At 44.7% G+C, this 19,627-nt stretch overlaps 1 protein-coding gene across 1 annotated transcript; it reads right to left on the reverse strand.

Annotated features, from left to right (window-relative positions):
- Positions 1-3,286: 3,286 nt before the first annotated feature.
- Positions 3,287-19,075, reverse strand: polr3f (polymerase (RNA) III (DNA directed) polypeptide F). The gene is made up of 9 exons (XM_067989243.1): positions 18,609-19,075; positions 17,602-17,719; positions 16,656-16,723; positions 14,218-14,285; positions 12,804-12,916; positions 10,526-10,669; positions 8,784-8,891; positions 5,632-5,823; positions 3,287-3,671 (listed from the first exon to the last, which is right to left on the reverse strand). The coding sequence occupies exons 1-9, from the start codon at positions 18,662-18,664 to the stop codon at positions 3,594-3,596; spliced, it is 945 nt and encodes a 314-aa protein (XP_067845344.1). The 5' UTR covers positions 18,665-19,075; the 3' UTR covers positions 3,287-3,593.
- Between the last annotated feature and the right edge of the window lie 552 nt (positions 19,076-19,627).

Raw genomic sequence — 19,627 nt, forward strand, 5'->3', positions numbered from 1 at the left:
TTCTCCGCAGCCTTCAACATGTCATCAATGAGGACAAACACCTCGCTATGGCCATCCCCACACCTCCACTACTCGCCTTTAAACAGCCACCCAACCTCAAACAGACCATCGTTCGCAGCAAATTACCTAGCTTTCAAGAGAACAGCGTCCACGACGCCACACAACCCTGCCACGGTAACCTCTGCAAGACATGCCAGATCATCGACACAGATACCACCATCACACGAGAGGACACCACCCACCAGGTGCATGGTTCATACTCCTGTGACTCGGCCAACGTTGTCTACCTCATACGTTGCAGGAAAGGATGCCCCAGAGCATGGTACATTGGCGAGACCATGCAGACGCTGCGACAACGGATGAACGGACACCGCGCAACAATCGCCAAACAGGAGGGTTCCCTCCCAGTCGGGGAACACTTCAGCAGTCATGGACATTCATCCACCGACCTTCGGGTCAGCGTACTCCAAGGCGGCCTTCGAGACACACGACAACGCAAAATCGTCGAGCAGAAATTGATAGCCAAGTTCCGCACCCATGAGGACGGCCTCAACCGGGATCTTGGGTTCATGTCACGCTACACGTTACCCCACCAGCGAACAAATGTTATCTGTTTTTAATATAATGGGTCATTTGCTGGCTCTCTCTGCCTTCCGGATGTTTCTGCCTCTCTCTGTTTTTCTTCTCTGTTTTTTTTCCCTGTTTGTTTTTTTGTTGAATGTGTATTCGGGGGTTCTGCAGGTGACACCTCTCTGTCTGAACACGGTGATTGCCTTGGCAACGGGCAGTTGCAGGGGCAGTCTGTAAACACCATGTATTGTTCTATATGTATAAATGCGTAGGCTTCAAGGAGATCCTGAACATTTACCTGAGGAAGGAGGAAGTCTCCGAAAGCTTGTGAATTTAAAATAAAATTGCTGGACTATAACTTGGTGTTGTAAAATTGTTTACAATTGTCAACCCCAGTCCATCACCGGCATCTCCACATTGTAATTTTAAAATCATATTCATATACTAATGTAAAGTAAGTCAGAGTAAATTTAGGAGACAAACTGTTTATATTCTTAAAGCGCTTTATTAATTTATTCTGATGAAAGGCCATCAACCTGAAACGTTAACGGTTCCTCTTTCCCCTGATGCTGCCCGACTGGCTAGTGTTTCCAGCATTTTCTGTTTTTATTTCAGATTTCCAGCATCCGCAGTATTTTGCTTTTGTAATTTATTAATCGGTTTAAAGCAAATTGATGTTGAAGAAATAAGTAAGGAGGCTCAGTTTAGTGTCTTTCATAAAAAGTACAGATACACAGTCAGGTTAGTTGAGTGTTCCCAACTTTGCAAGGAGCATAGAGAGCACAACAATAAATGTACTGGCAGATTTCCAAGAAATGTACAACATGCACGAACACAAAATCAATGTGACTCAAGTCAGTACTAATAGAATTTACTATATTGGGTCACTGGTAAACTATCCGAGCAATAAAGGGCATTCTAGCACTGTCCCTGCTGCCAGCATCAAGGGCCTTGTCTGAAAAAGGTAAAATATTACATCTGACAGCTTGGGCCACTGTTGTTTTCTACACCAGTGCTGATGAATTATAACATTTTAGTTTTCAGAAATGGGTTTAGTTTGATAGACAAACTATTCACTCTTCCCATCTGAAGGAGAGGAATTCTAACTGGCACAGCTGGATAATTTTTTTTTTGGAAAAGATTAGTCTACTGCACGTGCGTTGCCAGGATATTTCATCCATTTCAAAACTTATCTGGACAGATGAAATATCGCTTGCCACTGAGGCCACTTTGCATTGCAATCTATGGTTTAAGAAATTATATTCCATAATCTGTTGGTTGGATTCTTTGCCTTTATCTGCCAATGGGCAGGGGTCATTGTTTTTGCGCCCAGTGAGACTCCAAGAACGGGCCCCTAGGCTGTTCAGTATTTCCCCAGTTCCAGGTAGAGGCCAAACATGGCTTGTTCACATTTTGCTGTGTTACAAGCGCTTCAGCCACCTGTTTGTCAGGTAAAGGGCTGAACTCTGTCACTGGGGTGTATGCACCTTCTTGCGGCTGGTAATGAGAGCTGTGCTCATTTGTGCAGTGTGGGGGCCCTTACTCTCCAGATGGTAGGTTCAGGAGTCACTGGGTTTCATCCTCTGGAATTGAAAGATCTGTCATGGTCCTTGTGGTCTCCTGGACTGGTTCTCAGAATGGGGGGTGGGGGGGGGGAATAGCAAGAACGTGTGTAGAGAGGTGTCTTTCTAGCCCCAGCCTCTTCAGCATTCATCCGTTATTGAAATTTGTGGAGCTTCCTACCGCCACTCACTGACCAGGCTCGCATATGCAGAAATATCACTTCGGCAAGGTATCGAAGGGCATTTGGCTCCTAACCTTCAGGAGACAGGGGGAAAAAATACAAAACTGAAATTGATGCTGGTGGTGGGGAAGAGGTGCAAGGGGTTTTACTCAGCAAAGTGCCACAGAGATGCATTAGTATGGATTTCAAAACGTACATTCTTGACCACCACTGGACACCAGCTTTCACTACAGTTGGAGTTTAATGGCAACAAAATGTTAATTGTGACGTACTGAGTGAATGATGATCACTGGGAACCAAATAAAGACCCATTAGCTTCTTGTTCTCCAATAGTCCTTCTTCTAAGTGTTGTGAATTGGTCTCCTTGTTTCAGCTACAAATTAAAGGTTGCTTTCCCTGAAAATTCACCTCAGATTTGGGTGACATATTTATCACGGACCCTCCCATTCATTGAACGGTTTAATCTTGCAGGTAGAACTATGCAGGATGTACAACAAATAATGTAATCTAGTCCAAATTCTGCACTTGGACTGAAGCCACATCTGGCTCATGTGGAGGTTAAACACACAGGGACAGGTTGGGCCGAATGGCCTGTTTCCGTGTTGTGACTCCTAGGTAGCACTCCACATTCCTCCAAATCTGGCCTCTTGCGCATCACTGGTTTCCTTCGCCTCTCCATTGACGGCCGTGCCTCCAGCTGCCTAGGCCCTAAGCTCCCGAGTTCCCTCTCTAAGCCTCTGCACCTCTCTTTCCTCCTTTAAGAGACACCTTAAAACCTACCTCTTTGACCAAGCTTTTGGTCACTTTTCCTAATGTCTCATGTAGCTCAGTGTCAAATTTTGTCTGAATGCTCCTATGAAGGGCCTTGGGACGTTTTATTACTTTAAAAGGCACTATATAAATGCAAATTGTTGTCATATCTGAAAAAGAGAAGAACAGCCAAATACTTGGCATAACCAGCCTCAAAGGCAATTTCAATATTTCAGAACAGTAAACATTTTATTTGATTTTCATGACGACTTCAAACAAGTTATTTGAAACAAGAGTTGTTTGGATATGAAATAAATTAAATATTTAAAAAAAATCAGCTTTTCTTTTCATGGTCCTACATTCAAAGCACTTGCAGTTTCAATTCTCTGGTATCTTCTCGTGTCCAGTCACGGTAGGACTCACTTAGCCCCTTCTTCAGTTCTGTGAAATCCTCCCGGGCACACTGCCTGCAGTTTCAAGTGGTCCACCATCCAAACTCTAAAGTCCCTCTCTGTTATCCCAATATCGGTTAAAATTCTAGCCACTCTGTCATGTAGAAGCAAGTCGCTGGAGAAATGTCCCCACCTTCGTGGCAATCGTCAAATACCTGGAAAACATCAGGCGTTAAGAGGAATTGGGCTCCTGTTTCATAACAAAATATGACAAAAAATGTTCCACAACATTCACCTGAGGAAGGAGGAAGCCTCCGAAAGCTTGTGAATTTAAAATAAAATTGCTGGACTATAACTTCGTGTTGTAAAATTGTTTACAATTGTCAACCCCAGTCCATCACCGGCATCTCCACATCATAACAAAATACGGAATATGCAGTGGCAGCAGGAGTTTGTACTCGCAAATCTACAATCAACTGAGGGGGAGCATCGTCAAGTATATACCCCATGCTGAAGGGGGGCCCTTCTGCTTAATAGGCTACATGTTGTGTGTATGATCTTTACATGTTATTATAATTAACTCTTGTAACACTGTAAACAATAGGAAAGATTTAAAAAGAAAGACATGCATTTATAAAGGGGGAAAGAGCAGGATGGTAAAGTGCAGGAAAAAGCCTTCGCCCCACCATTGGAGGCCGTGCCTTCAGCTGTCTAGGCCCTAAGCTCTGGAATTCCGTCCCTAAACCTCACTATCTCTCCACTTCTCTCTCCTCCTTTAAGACCCTCCTTAAAACCTACCTCTTTGACAAAGCTTTTGGCCACCTGTCCCAATATCTTCTTTTTTGTCTGTCAGTTTTTGTCTGATTACGCTTCTGTGAAGCACCTTGGGACCTTTTCCTATGTTAAAGGTGTGATATAAATGCAAGTTGCTGCAGTTTTTGTTGTATGTGTGTCTGCAGCTTACATCTCAAAACAATTTCTCTGCTTGTAGGACTCAAACTGGAAGGAAGGCTCAGAAATTACAAGCTCCTGACTCCCTTTCCAGTGGCCACCTTGGATCTTCTTGCATACAAGAGCAGTAGGGGGTAAAGAAAAGGGAAGGAGAAGCTGTCGGCTCCAGAGACAATACCATCCTGCTGTCATATCTTGTCCCCCTTCTTACTCGCTGACACACGAGCATTCATGCAACCAGAGAATCACACCTAATGGGCAGAACTTTCAACTTTGAACATTGACGTCAATGGAAAGGGAAATCGAGCGGGACGTATAATGGGAGGCCAATCCACTACCGCCCGTTTTGCACACCCCTGCCCCCCTAGCCGTAGTTGAAAGTTCTGCCAATACCATGCAATGGTAGCTCTGTTTGAAGGTGGGCCCTGGAGCCTTGCAATCTTAACAGTTGTTCCTTTTAGCTCATTACAGCCCTCTGACAGCAACTTGCCAGCGGCCCAGAACAGACGGCGCCTCATGTCCTTCTTTGTGAGTGCAAGCAAAGCTATACATGCCCTGGATGCCACAGTTAACGAGTTTGAGGGGATAGCACTGGGTGATGCCAGAGTAGCAGGAACCTGATGCTCATATGGCCACAGAGCTGCAAACGGACTTAATTTGAGAGTCTTAAAAAGGAGCAGAGAAAGGCGGAGAGATATAGGGAGGGAATTCCAGACCGTAGGGCCTAGATGGCTGAAGGCACGGCCGCCAATGGTGCAGCGAAGGAAGTAGAGGATGCACGAGGTGCCAGAGTTGGAGGAACACAGAGTTCTCGGAGGGTTGTAAGGCTGGAGGAGGTTACAGAGATAAGTACAGTAAGTCAAATCAATCACACTATGTTGTATAGAACATAAAGCATGCAACACAGAAATAAACTCACAAACCAATCCAAACAGAGAAACAGCAAACAAAGAAGAAATTCCCTGAAATGCATCAAGCATGGAAATTTTTAAGACTAAACGCACTATGGCCTATAGAGCTGTACACTATTGTATCATCCTGATCTGATTCAATGGCTAAATGCAAAGATATTGAACTGTTGAGGAGCCTCTGCATTGATAAAATAACAGTAGCTCTCTTTAACTCCAATCATTTCTCTCTCCCGAGTGGGATGGAATAGCTGGATGTTCACCGAGTATAATTAAACAGGCAACACTCTACTAACCCAGAAAAGGACACACTTACTGGGCACATCCCACAAGGTGTCCGCATCAGGCCGGTGGGCTGGATGATGGGATTAACTGCTCGATATAGCTTCATCTGTCCATCCACACTACCGACTGTGCCTTCCTTAGCAGCTATGATAGTCATCTCCACCTTCCCATCATATATCAATGTGTTCAGAATGGTTTCTATGTCTTCCATTGAGAGTTCCACCTGAGATTCCAAAAGCCATTGCAGTTATTCACAGTCACCGAGCAACAGGAAAGATCCAGGGACACTGCAGAAACTTTAATTTCAAATGATGTGAACAAAAATGTCAAGACGTTTGATGGAATGACAACGGATTTGATGCCTGGCCCAATCCATCAACCATTTCAGTGACTGGCACTGGTGCCTGTAGTGCTGACCCAATACATTGGCCATTAGCAGTGGTACCTTAAAAAAAAAAGGGTCAACACTGAAGTTCTCTCCATTATAGCAACAGCACCAGGAAGCTATGAAACCAGAGGATATTGTTGTTTATTGCCAGAAGTCAGAACCTTGTGGGTTCAAGCCACACTCCAGAGATCTGAGCACAAAAATCAAGGCTGACACTCCAGTGCAGTACTGAGGGAGTACGGCACTGTCGGAGGTGCCACCTTTCGGATGAGACGTTAAACCGAGGCCTCGTCTGCCCTCTCAGATGGACGTAAAAGATCCCATGGCACTATTTTGAATAGCGGCAGGGGAGTTCTCCCTGGCGTCCTGGCCAATATTTATCCCTCAACCATCAACACTAAAACAAATTATCTAGTCATTATTGCATTACTGTTTGTGGGACCTTGCTTTGCGCAAATTGGCTGCCGCGTTTCCTACATTACAACAGTGACTACATTTCAAAAGTACTTGATTGGTTCCACGGTCTCAGACTTATCACTCTGTTTCTCCGATATCCAGTAATGAATGAGCAGAAATTTCCTCCAACTAAATATTGGGAAGACCGAAAGCATTGTCTTCGGTTCCCGCCACAGACTCCAACCCTCCCCCTGGCCACTGTCTGAGGCTGAACCAGACCGTTCGTAACCTGTAGTCCCCTATTTGACCCTGAGTTGAGCTTCCGACGACATATCCGCTCCATCACCATGACCGCCTACTTCCACCTCCATAACATCGTCCGTCTCTGCTCCAGCTCATCTGCTGCTGAAACCCTCATCCATTCTTTGTTACCTCTAGAATTCACTATTCCAATGCTCTCCTGGCCGGCTGCCATCTTCCTCCTTCCATAAACTTGAACTCATCCAAAACTCGTAGTCTGTTTCCTAACTTGCACCAAGTCCCGTTCACCCATCACCCGTGTTCACTGATCTACATTGGCTCCCGATTTGGGAACACCTCGATTTTAAAATTCTCATCCTTATTTTCAAATCCCTCCATGGCCTTGCCCCTCCCTATCTCTCTGACCTCCAGCAGCTCTACAACCCTCCGAGATTTCTGCGCTCCTCCAATTCTGGCCTCTTGCGCATCCCTGATTTTCATCACTCCACCATTGGCGGCCATGCCTTCAGCTGCCTAGGCCGCAAGCTCTGAAATTCCATCCCTAAACATCTCGAACACTCTCCTCCTTTAAGTTACTCCTTAAAACTTACCTCTGTCACCTGTCCTAATATCTCCTTATGTGGCGCGGTGTCAAATTTTGTTTGATTACGCTCGTGAAGCTCCTTGGGACATTTTTATTATATTAAAGTCATTATATAAATGCAAGCTGTTGTTGTGGTAGTAAAGCGCTTTGGGATGTCGTGAGATCATGAAAGGCACTATATAAATGCAAGTCTTTCTCTCTATAGGGCAGAGAACGCACATATTTGCTAATGAATCGGATTTTCCTTGAAAAAAAATCTTGAAAGGGCCACTCTTGCGGTTCAGTACCACATTGTGAAGATTACTTACCTATTCAGCTGGTTTGGGAAGATGCCAGGTTCAGTCCCCGGTTTTTGCTGAGCTAACTAATCTCAATGGTGGAGACACTTCAGCAGCTGGCAAGGAGAAAACGACCCGGGGTTCCCATTCATCATCCCTCAGTGGACTCTGCTAGGCACAGCACACATCAGGGAAGAACAGATCCAGACTTGGGTTTGATGCCCTCACACTGACGAACAGCCTGCCGATACTCCGGCTAAAGCACGGCGAAGGGTTAGCTGATCAAATAGTAGAGGTACGGCAGTTGCAGTGGAAAGGTTACCCCCAACGCAAGTCTCTGCGTTCAGAGCACAGGAGAAAATTAAAGAGAGAAAAAAAAAATTGAAACGCTGGCACCAACATCCCATTGTTTCCAATCTCAGTGATGGGGTCAGGCACTGAATGGAGTGGAGGTATAGGTGTACCAGGTACAATAGCCATAGTAAGCTTTTCGAATATATATCCACATAATAGTACTCATTCTGCAATGGCTATAGGAGACTTTGAATGCTACAGAGAACTAATAAGTACTCTAATGTGGAACGTCTGGAGTGTAACAACTCAAGACATCAATGGCATGCCCAAATAGTAACAGTTAACTTTAACACTAAATGAGCTTACGTGTCAACAGCATACACACAGAACGTGACGACATATGGGCCCCACATTTGTCCTATGTAATTAAACCTAGAAAACATACAACACGCTGGAGCTCCTGGGGTCTTTTGACCTAGTCTTGCTGAGGCTAGCATTGGCAGTTAAGACGACATGCTTGCGACCTCCTGAGGAGTCCTTGGTATGTGAGTATAATTGGTGCCTATATTTCAAAAGCACTGCATGTAAGGGGTCATGTTTTATATTTCATTGACTTTATTAAATAAAGTCAGAGTATTAATCAGACATTTTCAGTGTTTACTAGTCTTCAAACTTTTATTAGAGGTAAAGGATGTATGACCAAGTCCTAAAATACCTCCACATAAGGGCAATAGGGATCTATGACAATATTCTATATAAACCCAACGTGGAGACCAAGTATTTTCCTACAGAAAAGCAACATCAGCAGCAGTACATGGTTACCTTCCCTGGCATCCAGCTCAGGAGCAGCAAAATCCTAGGAGGAGGTAACCTCAACGACCAATTAGTTATTATCTAACTGAGTAGGGAGCAACAGTGGTGATATTTACTGCGACCCGCAAAGGCCCAACACGAACATGCAGCTATACAGAGTGTTCTAGTACCTTGCTGATACCCAATTCACAGATGTATTTCCATACTTCATGAGATGAGGCAAACGAACTGTTCCTTTGTATCATAGGACTTTGTTTACCCTCACGAGCCACGTCTGCCTATAGGGAACAAATGCTTTTTTTAAATTAGTGATCGGCTCCAGCTAACGACGTTCAAAGCAATTATTCAAATTTCCCTTTTTACTGAAGTATAGCATAGAGCATTCCCTACAGCTACTTACTGATATCCATGTATAAATGGGTTTATAATAAATACTGGACACCTTTGACAATCTGCAGTAGAAGTCCAGGTAAGCTATATTGGAAATATGTGCTATAAAGCTGTGAGATTTCTGGAGGAGGTTCTTTTCCCAGGGAATTATGGACCTCTGGAACAAGCTGCCGGCTCATGCAGCGGATGCTGAATCGCTGAATTCCATAAGCGAGAGTTGGACCTGCTTCTGGCTGGGGTGGAGATCGCCTCGTACAACAGGTAGGTATCATATAACATTAATCAGGGCCAGAGTGACCTCCTGGACTAGCTTCGATCACCTATGGGGGCCAGAGAGGAATTTACCAGATTATTCTTTTCCCAAATTGGCCTGAGTTTTTAATCTGGTTTTCCGATTCTCCCAGGAGATCACATGGGTTTCAGGTGGGTTGAGGAGTGTATATATTGTGATGCACAAGGCATCGCAGTTGTGGGAGACAGGCTGGATGGACCGGAGGGTCTTTTCCTGTTAGTCATTGTTTGCATGCGTCAGAAATCCAATCTATTAGGCAGTATGCTGCAGCTTAGTGCACTGTGTCACAGAGCAACATGCCTGTAATTCCCCTCGTGACAAATTTACGAACTCAGGATTCAGATTGCACCACAAATTGAAAAGGCAAAAGCAATAGCGGTTTATGAGTCGTCCGAAACAGACCGCGATTTGTAGATATTAGAGAGTTCGAAAAAAGAACACGGAGGAATTTGCAGGTATGCAAAGGAACAAAGCTGAGCAGCAATAAAAGGAGAAATAAAAATGTGCCATGCAACTCCAGCAGAGGTGAAACTAGGTTTTGCACTGACTGATAATGGGAGATACCATGCCTTCTATGCAGCAATAAAGCATTTCGCGTGTCCAATAGCAGAGGGACTCAAATCCTCTCCACTCGGACCTGATGAACCTAAACCCATTGATCATCGTTACGGCAACTATTTTGGTGGCAAAACATCCTGCAACAAACCCCCCAAAATTTCTACACTCAATGATACGGACAAATCGCAAGCATGAACCCCACATCCTTGAACTCTGCTGTTTCAACATGGTGCCCTTTACATTTCCTCTGATTTCCTCTCTCTCTCTCTCTCTCTCTCTTCCCTGATCAAACCAGAAATATTCCACCCCGTACCTATTGAATGGAGAGAGGAGACCGGAGCATCACCTCAGAATACCGGGTTGATATCCATTGGGGATTCTTACATCCGATGGATGCGGGTGGCCTCACTCCCCCATCCTAAAGAATAGGTGGGGCTCTTTAGCCTTTGCTGCAGCCACCTAGGAGCAGGTCCTCCGAAGATGAAAAGCAGTGAGGAAGGCAGCCGGAAAATACCTCAGCTACTCTTCCCCAGTAAATGGCTCAAGAATCTCATGCATGTGAAACTTGAGTTAGGACCTGTCCTTGGGACAGAACACAACAGATGGATGGGCCTGCTGAATAGTTACCCTCCAACGTACAGAAGTCAGGGCAATGATCCCTCTGAATCTTACCTTATTTTGCAAGAACTTGAAGCACTGCTGGTTCAGCACTTCTACAAACTCCGACTCAAAATCTTGGTCACTGTACCAAGCTCCACCGGTCACAGAGCGGTCTGGCTGCAGGTTATACAACATGTACACCTTTTTCTTCGAAGCCTGAAAGAGGAGGAGGAAAGATGAGTCTTACTTGTTCTTGGCAGGTGGGCAACACTAGCAAGGCACTATTCATCGCCCATCCCTAGTTATCCTGAGGGGGCATTAAGATTCAACCATGTAGCGTGGAGTGGGACTGGAGTCAAATGTGGGCCGGACCACAGGCCGAGGACGAGGAGGAGGAGAACAGGTTCCCTTCCCTGAAGGACATGAGTGAACCAGTTGGGTTTTTACAACAATCCAGCAGGTTTTGTGGTCATTTATCTGGTGCCAACCACAAATTACCTGATTTTTCTTTTCAAGCTCAACTTCACAACTTGCCAATGGTGGGGTATGAACTCATGACCCCCAGGTTGCTGGTCCAATACCATAACTGTTGGGCCACCGTAACGCTGCAGTCGCAGTGGTGAGGACTGTAATAAACATGCACCAGGAGTAAGGTTTAACATCCAACAGCTGTCAGTATCCTTTCCTGTTCTTGGTGATTGGGCAGTGTCATGATGGAAAATTCAGTACAAGTCAAGTACATGGTAGCGCATGATAATAATGAACTTTAGTCTTATGATGCCCCCCCCCGGTTGAAATCAGGACACTAAAGGCTGCTGAACGACACTGTACTATGGACAGGTCTCAGTGGCTGATCACCTAGCTTACACCAGCTGAGCAGCTTCCCGGTGGGACAGAGACCCAGATTGGAAGATCTCTATGGGGCGAAAGACACGAGAAAGATTTGCCCTGGTAATGTTAAAAAGAAAAGCGGTGCTTGAAATCTGAAATTAAAAAAAACAGGAAGTGCCAGAAATATGCAGATCAGCCAGCCTTTAAAAGATAAGAAAATGACAGGCAAGAAAAGACCAGCTGGTCCATCAAACCTGGCCCACACTCATGATGGCTGGAGCATTGTGACCAGACACTCCCATCCCTTCCCACAGCTATGTAATCTCCTGGGAGAGGCAATAAACCAAAGAAAAATCCAGGGCTAATAGGGAAAAAATATTCTGGAAAATTCCTCCAACCCTTTCAGGCGATCAAAACCAGACCGGGAGATCAAATGGACAATCTGTTAAAAGATAGTTGATGTTTTTGGTGTGACTTTTCATATCAAAAAGTGGAAAAACCCCTCTATAGGAGTGACAAAAACCTCTCTCATCTCAACCCATCCACAGCACTTAACTGCACTTGATATTTTCAATCAAAGAATTCTATTACAGGGGTACATTAAATTGAAAGTACATTCCCATCAGTTCACACACTTTCTCCTTTAATCCTCAAAATTCATAACACTTTCAACCGTTAAATGGGGAATTGGATATATACTTGATTTGGAAAAATTTTCAGGAGTATGGGGAGAGTGACTAATTGGATAGTTTTTTTAAAGAGCCGGCAAAAGCACAATGGGCCGAATGGACTCCTTCTGTGCTGTAAGACTCTATGAATACAATTTTGATTCTCCTTCAAATTGTTGCTGGAAACTTCATTATGCGTCTCGGCTCCTAACTTGATTAAAGCTAAGCATTTCATTTTTAATATACTGACAATGAAACCCCCAACACTCAGTTTGAAGTAGGACAAGACAACCATAAACTGAAAAGCTGTGTCAGCCTTGGCTCAGTGGGCAGCACTCCTGCCTGAGTCAGACGGTCATGGGATCAAGTTCCATTCCTGAGACTTGAGCCCATAATCTGGACTGATACTCCAGTGCAGAACTGAGGGAATGCCGCACTGTCAGAGTTGCCGTCTTTCAGATGAGACATTAAACCGAGGCCCCGTCTGCACTCTCAGGTGGAAGTAAAAGATCGCACGTCACTATTTTGAAAAAGAGCAGGGGATTTCTCCCCAATGTCCTGGCCAATATTTATACCTCAACCAACACCTAAAACAGATGATCTGGTCATTTATCTCATTGCTGCACGTGGGAGCTTGCTGTGTGTTAAATGGCTGCCGCATTTCCTACATTACAAGTGATTACATGTCAAGTATTTAATTGGCTGTAAAACGCTATGGAATGTCGTGAGGTCATGAAAGACGCTATATAAATGCAAGTCTTTCTTTCTGAGATATTTTGGTGCAGGATGGCAAGGTAGAGAACATTAACGTATCCAAACCCACACACCAAGGAAACTGCTAAAGTACTCACAGCCACAGACTTGACAGCTTTAATTAGCTTTTTGCTCTCCATATTCTTGAGAATTTTGTTGATCTCCGTTAGTGGGAGGTTGCTCTTGTATCGAATATCTCTGCTCCATATACCTAAGAATTAATTCAGAGCACTGGAACTCAAAGAATTTTAAGCTGCACAGTTCAGTCATTAGAACCAAGGTTCACATTTTCTAGTTATTACTATCTTAGGTCACATACAGAGATTAACCTGTAATTTTATTAGCTAACAGGCATGATGGAATCTTATAGGTGTCAGTTGTGGCCCAGTGGTAGCACTCTCACCTCTGAATCAGAAGGTTGTGGATTCAAGTCCCACCCCAGAGACTTGAGCATATAATCTAGGCTGACACTTCAGAGCAGTGCGGTGGGAGTGCTGGGCTGTCGGAAGTGCTATCTTTCGGACGAGACGTTAAACCGAGGCCCCGTATGCCCTCTCAGGTGGACCGAAAAGATCCCACGGCACTAATTCGAAGAAGAGCAGGGCAGTTCTCCATGGTAGCCTGGTCAGTATTTATCCCTCAACCAATATCACTGAGAAACAGATCATCTGGTCATTTATTTCATTGTTGTTTGTGGGAGCTTGCTGTACGTAAATTGGCTGCTGTGTTTCCTACTACACTTCAAAAAGTACTTCACTGGCTGCAAAGCACGTCCTGAGGTGGTGAAAGATGCTATCTAAATGCAAGGCTTTCTATTTACCACAACGAATGAAACGATTACACTGTCAGCGTCAAAATGCTCTTCTGTATAGAAGATAATAAGACTGATGTGGGGGGGGGGGGGAATGGATAATTTCTCAACCACCCCCGTCCCCCACTCCTTTGTACAATACATTCTTCCACAACCACTGTACAAAAGGATGGGGGATGGACAGTTTAATTGAAATGGACTGTTTTAAATTTTCTCAGAAACCAGTGACACACTCTATGACATGCTTCCATTATTGTAGTCGAGTGCCAAACGCTTCCATGATGTGGAGATGCCGGTGATGGACTGGGGTGGACAAATGTAAGGAATCTTACAACACCAGGTTATAGTCCAACAAATTTATTTTAAAATCACAAGCTTTCGGAGATTATCCCCTTCGTCAGATGAAGTTTCCAGGTACATTAAAGAACCAAATGTAGAGCATAAACAACAGAAAATGTACTTTTACATCCAAACATAAACCTTTCAGACCTGTGCTCATGGGCCCTGATCACAGGGACCTGCTGGCTTGTTACAGGGTCATCTGTGAGCTGGGAACACACTGAGTTGGAGAGAACCTCCCAGCTGGAGGAGGCTACTGCCCCTTTGGGATTTGAGGGGGAAGAACAAGGCAGAAATTAGGAAACAACTCTACTGGTGAACTTTAAGCTATTTGTCAATTAGTTTGAAGGGTTTTACTGTACCTTTATTTCCAGCATCTTCTATGATTTGATAAACCAGCTTCTCCTGATTGTCAGACCCCTTCATTTTGCTGTTTTTTAAAAAAAAATCCATTCGTTAATTAAAAGTATATTAAAGACTGTAGTAATTCTAAGTGTTGGGGTTAAAAGTCCTCTAAAAGGGGGGCAGTAATGCTGAGCTTTAGGACATTAGCAATCCGTGACACGAAGTGGGGACAGATACAGGGTTCGATCTGAGTTGCCAATTTTTTTTTAAATTTGATTTTCTTTCTTAAAAAAAAATCGAAAAAGGCGACAGTCCAAAGTGCAGGACACCAAGGTTAAAAAGAGCAAGAGAAAAGTAGGTAAGTGAAGAAGTAGTGTTTACTTGATGCCAGGTTAGGGTTGTAAAAGTACAAAGATGATAGGAGGAAGGAAGGATTGAGAACAGTAAGGAGTTTTGAGGTCGTTGGAAAGAAGGGCTTAAAAAGAGTAAGAGATTGTGCGATGAGTCTTAGTGTCAACGCAGTGGGAACAGAGGGATCAGGGAAGAGGGTGACCAATGACATACGTAAAAGGAATCAAGAGAAGAAAGTTGAGAGGAGCCCTATCCAAAGTGGTATTGGTAAAGCAGAGAGGCAAGAAGGGCCTGCAATGGAGAAGGGTTGGGGTCTAGACACAAGACAGACAGATCGCCTGTCAGACAAGCATCTTCTTGCAACCTCTCCAGGAGTGCGAGCAAAGTGCTGGAAGAGCTTCCCCAGATCCAGCAGTAGTATTCAGGTTTTTTTGATAGATTGAAGCTTCATAGAGTTCTAATAGGGAAAAAAATATGTTTGGCACAAAACAGGAACAGAGCTTCTTGAAATGTCAAATAGGGACAGAGCCAGCGGCGTCTCCCGGCAGTTGAAAGGGAACATCATAGGAAACATAAGAACTGGGGTAGGCCATTCAGTCCCTCGAGCCTGATCTGCCACTCAATTAGACCATGGCTGATCTGTATCTTAACTCCATTTATCTGCCTTGGTTCCATATCATGAGTCATTCCCGCATGTCTCATGGCAGTTCCAAGAGGTATTAGCACCAGCAGGCCATTTCTCCACCCTTGCTCCTACAAGATGTCAAGTCAGATGAGGGGGGAGCAGGGGGGTGGAGAAAAGGCAGGACAATTTACCCAGAAGGCAAGGCCCTATGGAAAAAAAATCTTTAAAATGCAGAGGTTGCATCTGATTCCACCCTTCCTGAATACCAACCCTACAGTGACCTCATTACAGTTATTAGCAATTTGTTAAATGGGACCAGTAGTTGTTTCAACCACCATCCCTGGCAACCCAGTCCAGCCGTTCATCAATTGTGTAAAGAAATTCTTCCTGACATCTGTTGTTGGACTGGAAAAATAGGCTTGTGAACAGAAATCCAAAACCTAACCTGATTTTTATATATATATAGAATGATTAGTCACTTCAATCCTCACAAAGTAGTTAAATCGCACATGTAGCATTTAGATAGCAGCAAAGCATGATGGGATACTTGACCATTATGGGAGCAGTTCGTAACCCACACTGTAAAAGGCAGGTTTGTTGGATTTAAGGCCACCACCTCACTTATCTCCAGAACACATTAAGGAACGTTTACCCAAGGCCGAGGCTGACTTTGTTTATCCTAACCAGCTTACTTCGGATGATTAAGGGAGGAACGGTGGATATCTCCAAGGTTACCCCAGCACAAAAGGGAGTGAGGGATGAGCTGATCAGGACTTTGTGAAGACCCCTGTGCAGTCTCAATGTCTGGGACTTATGTGTTTACTGATAAGGGTCCTTCTCAGGAATGTGAGATGTTTAATGTCATGGGATGACCCAAGGTAGCCCTTGACAAGCGAGTGGCAGACTATACCACCCAATGAAATCCACTGTAGTTATGTAAACATGTACCCCCACCTTTCACAGCAGGTGGGTGCGGCTTATTGAAAGGTATAAACATGCTTGTAGTGCTGATGTTCCTTTGAGAGTTATGTGCGAGCTTGAGGAAGCTTATCACTCTCCCTTTATGCACAAAGCTTTCTAATAAACTTTAACTTTGTCAGCAGTTCCGTCTCCATCTGGTTTTGCTCCAAAAATTCGAGTCTAACACTGTCCTAAGTTTTCCCTTCACAGCCCTGAACCTGTGACCGCTCCCATCCTGTTTGTCCACAGACAAAATTACGAGGGTTTTTTTTTACTTTTTTTGTCCCCAATTGCCCTAACATACACGTGTACACAGCTACAAGTGAAGCAAAGGCAGGAAAATGGATTTGAGGTGCAGATCAGCCATGATCTAATTGAATGGCAGAGCAGGAGGGGCTGAATGGCCTCCTCCTGTTCCTGTGTACTTTCCACAATCCAGAAATCCAACCAGAGTGATGCAAAGCTGGTGCTCTCATAGCTACACCATGGATCAAAAAAGAGGCCACTGAGGCTGCTCACCTTGCAGTCTGAGCATCCTTTATTCGATAAAGGAGACCAGCAGTACCCCTCAGCAGATCGAGCTGGCCCTGAAATGATTTAATAACAGAATAGCTTTATTCTCTTTTCTTTTTGAGAAGTAAGCAAAAGTCTCACAGTTACAAAAGAACAGAGTTAAACTATTCAGCAACATTACAGTAATTAACTATTTTTGGTGAAATGTTGTGCTCTTCAAGCTAAGAAATGGCAACAAAGCATTTTATTCCTCACTCACTTGACAGATTGGGGCTTCATAGTTTTAAAAAAGGGAAAAAAAACCCATACACATTTGAATGTTAGAAAAAAATGTAAATATTACAATTACAATCTGTATCCATCTATGCACACTATATATGCAAACATTAGTCCCCAAAAACTTTGGAAGTTATTTTCTAGAATGCAGGTATGCGATGAAGTATCCAGTAATTCAATGCTTAATTCACAAGGCTGCATGCTTAATCACATAAAAAAGACACTACCGTGAAAACGATGGCAGGAACAAATTCTTAATATTATATGGGTTCAAGGCCCACTCCAAAGACTTCAGCCCATAATCCAGGCTAACACTCCAGTGCAGTACTGAGGAAATGCTGCACTGTCAGAGGTGCCGTCCTTCAGTCTACCCTCTCAGGTGGACGTTAAAGATCCCACAGCACCATTCAATGAAGAGCAGTGGAATTCGCCCCAGATTCCTGGCAAACATTTATCCCTCAACCAACACCTAAAACAGATGATCTGATCATTATCTCATTGCTGTTTGTGGGAGCTCACTATGCTCAAATTGGCTGCAACGTTTCCTACATTACAACAGTGACTACACTTCAAAAGTACTTCATTGGCTGCAAAGCACTTTGGGACATCCTGAGATCATGAAAGACACTCTATAAAGGCAAGTTCTCTCTTTTATTATGAACATTAAATGGCCTACTATTGAGAGAAGCCTGTTGATGGCCATCGCCCTCTGCTGCGGGTCCACCTGTGGCATGTCATTCTGAATAACTTGGTCGGTGATTCCTTGTGGGAACTGCTGACAGAGGTCTAAAATCCTAGGGGGAAAGAGAAAGGACAATCAAACAGAAGTAACAATTATCTGTAATCTTGTCCAAATGGCAACACACCATAATATGTAAACATTCCAGACACCTCAACAACAATGGAAAAATACTCAACAGAGTACCACTTCTGGTACTTCATGCACAATGCGAAACAATCACAAATATATTATATTCACATGATGGAATGGAGAACATACAGTTTACAGTACGTTACAAGGCAATAGCATGCAGAGGGGCCGAGATTTCATCATAAACCACATAAACAAAACTAGAGTGGGATTGTTGTCACATCAACTCTGAACGTTACATCCGTGAAATGCATTCCATCTAATTCTTTCAAATTAGACGTTTACAAAGTTGGTGTCATACCGATTACAACTAATCCAAAGACAAACGTCCTGAAGGTATACCTGATAACAAATACTAAACTAATGCCAGTTCAGTTGCTTATCCTTTGTCGCTGCAACACAGAAACCACATCACAGCGATAACACGACGTGCAGTACACTCACAACCACAACTAATTAATTAAATCGTGACGAATGTCTGTCTGTGGTACCTCTGATGTGGAGATGCACCCGGTGATGGACTGGGGTGGACAAATGTAAGGAGTTGCACACCACCAGGTTATAGTCCAACAGCTTTATTTGAAATCACATTCTTTCGGAGCTTTGCTCCTTCGTCAGGCATCTGACGAAGGAGCAAAGCTCCGAAAGCTTGTGATTTCAAATAAAGCTGTTGGACTATAACCTGGTGGTGTGCAACTCCTTACATTTGTGGTACCTCTGTAAGAGCATTAAGATAGCAAGAGAGTAGGTGTCATTCAGCACAAGATTAATGGGGGGGGGGGGGGGGAGTAAATATCATGCACAAACTTCACCTTTTTTCCAAACCCACAGGATCTGCAGCTTCTTGCTTCACTTTCACATCAGCCATGGTTTCATATATTGTACATGACAGTGTATTGGGAATGAATGCGGCTTAAGGGCTTGTCTGCAGAATCGTGCTGCTCCGTCCGCGCACGCCTCAATCGGCCGTTCTGAACCTCGCGTTCCACGTTCCAGATTACAGGCTCCGGGCTGGGGCTCTGGAGCTCGGGCTCCGGGCTAGGTCTGGGGCTCTGGAGCTCGGGCTCCGGGCTGGAGGTCTGGGGCTCTGGCTAGGTCTGGGGCTCCGGGCTGGGGCTCTGGAGCTCGGGCTCCGGGCTGGAGGTCTGGGGCTCTGGAGCTCGGGCTCCGGGCTAGGTCTGGGGCTCCGGGCTGGGGCTCTGGAGCTCGGGCTCAGGCTCTGCGGCTTCATTCAGTTTGTTTCTGTCTCTTGGGCGGGGGCTTTTTTACCCCGCCGGCTCAGCCTCTTCTGATTGGGGTGGACCAAATATCCGCCTGGCGCCATTCCCTCCTGCCTGTCGTTAATTGCAAACAGTGCGGCGAGATCGAGCTTCTGTTGCGGTGCATCACAGCGCAACCCTGAAAATCATAAAGGACCCGAGGGTTACACTGACTGTTCGCCCCTCTGCCGAGCTCGGTTCCCCCTTCCACTCTGGCACTCTGTGAGAGCAGCTGTCGAGGGTTTGAGCTGGGCCTGACCGATGCTTGGCGCAGGTGCTCAGGGAGGACTTGTTGCCGGCGGGTTGTGGGTGTTTGAGACTGTCGGTGGCTGGCAGTCTCCCGTGGTCAGACAGCCAGCATGTCGCGCTGATACCGGGGTTCACCAGGTTGTGGTGACCATGCTTTTAATGGGGCAGCGACGACTTAGGAACATAGAAACAGGAGTGGAACTGTTCGGCTATTTAATTACATCATGGCTGATCTGTATCTTAACTCCATCTACCCGCCTGGGTTCCATAACCTTTAATACCCTGAGCCAACAAAAATCTACCAATCTCAGTTTTGAAATGTT

This window comes from Heptranchias perlo, chromosome 8, assembly GCF_035084215.1.
Source record: "Heptranchias perlo isolate sHepPer1 chromosome 8, sHepPer1.hap1, whole genome shotgun sequence".
Lineage (NCBI taxonomy): Eukaryota > Metazoa > Chordata > Chondrichthyes > Hexanchiformes > Hexanchidae > Heptranchias > Heptranchias perlo.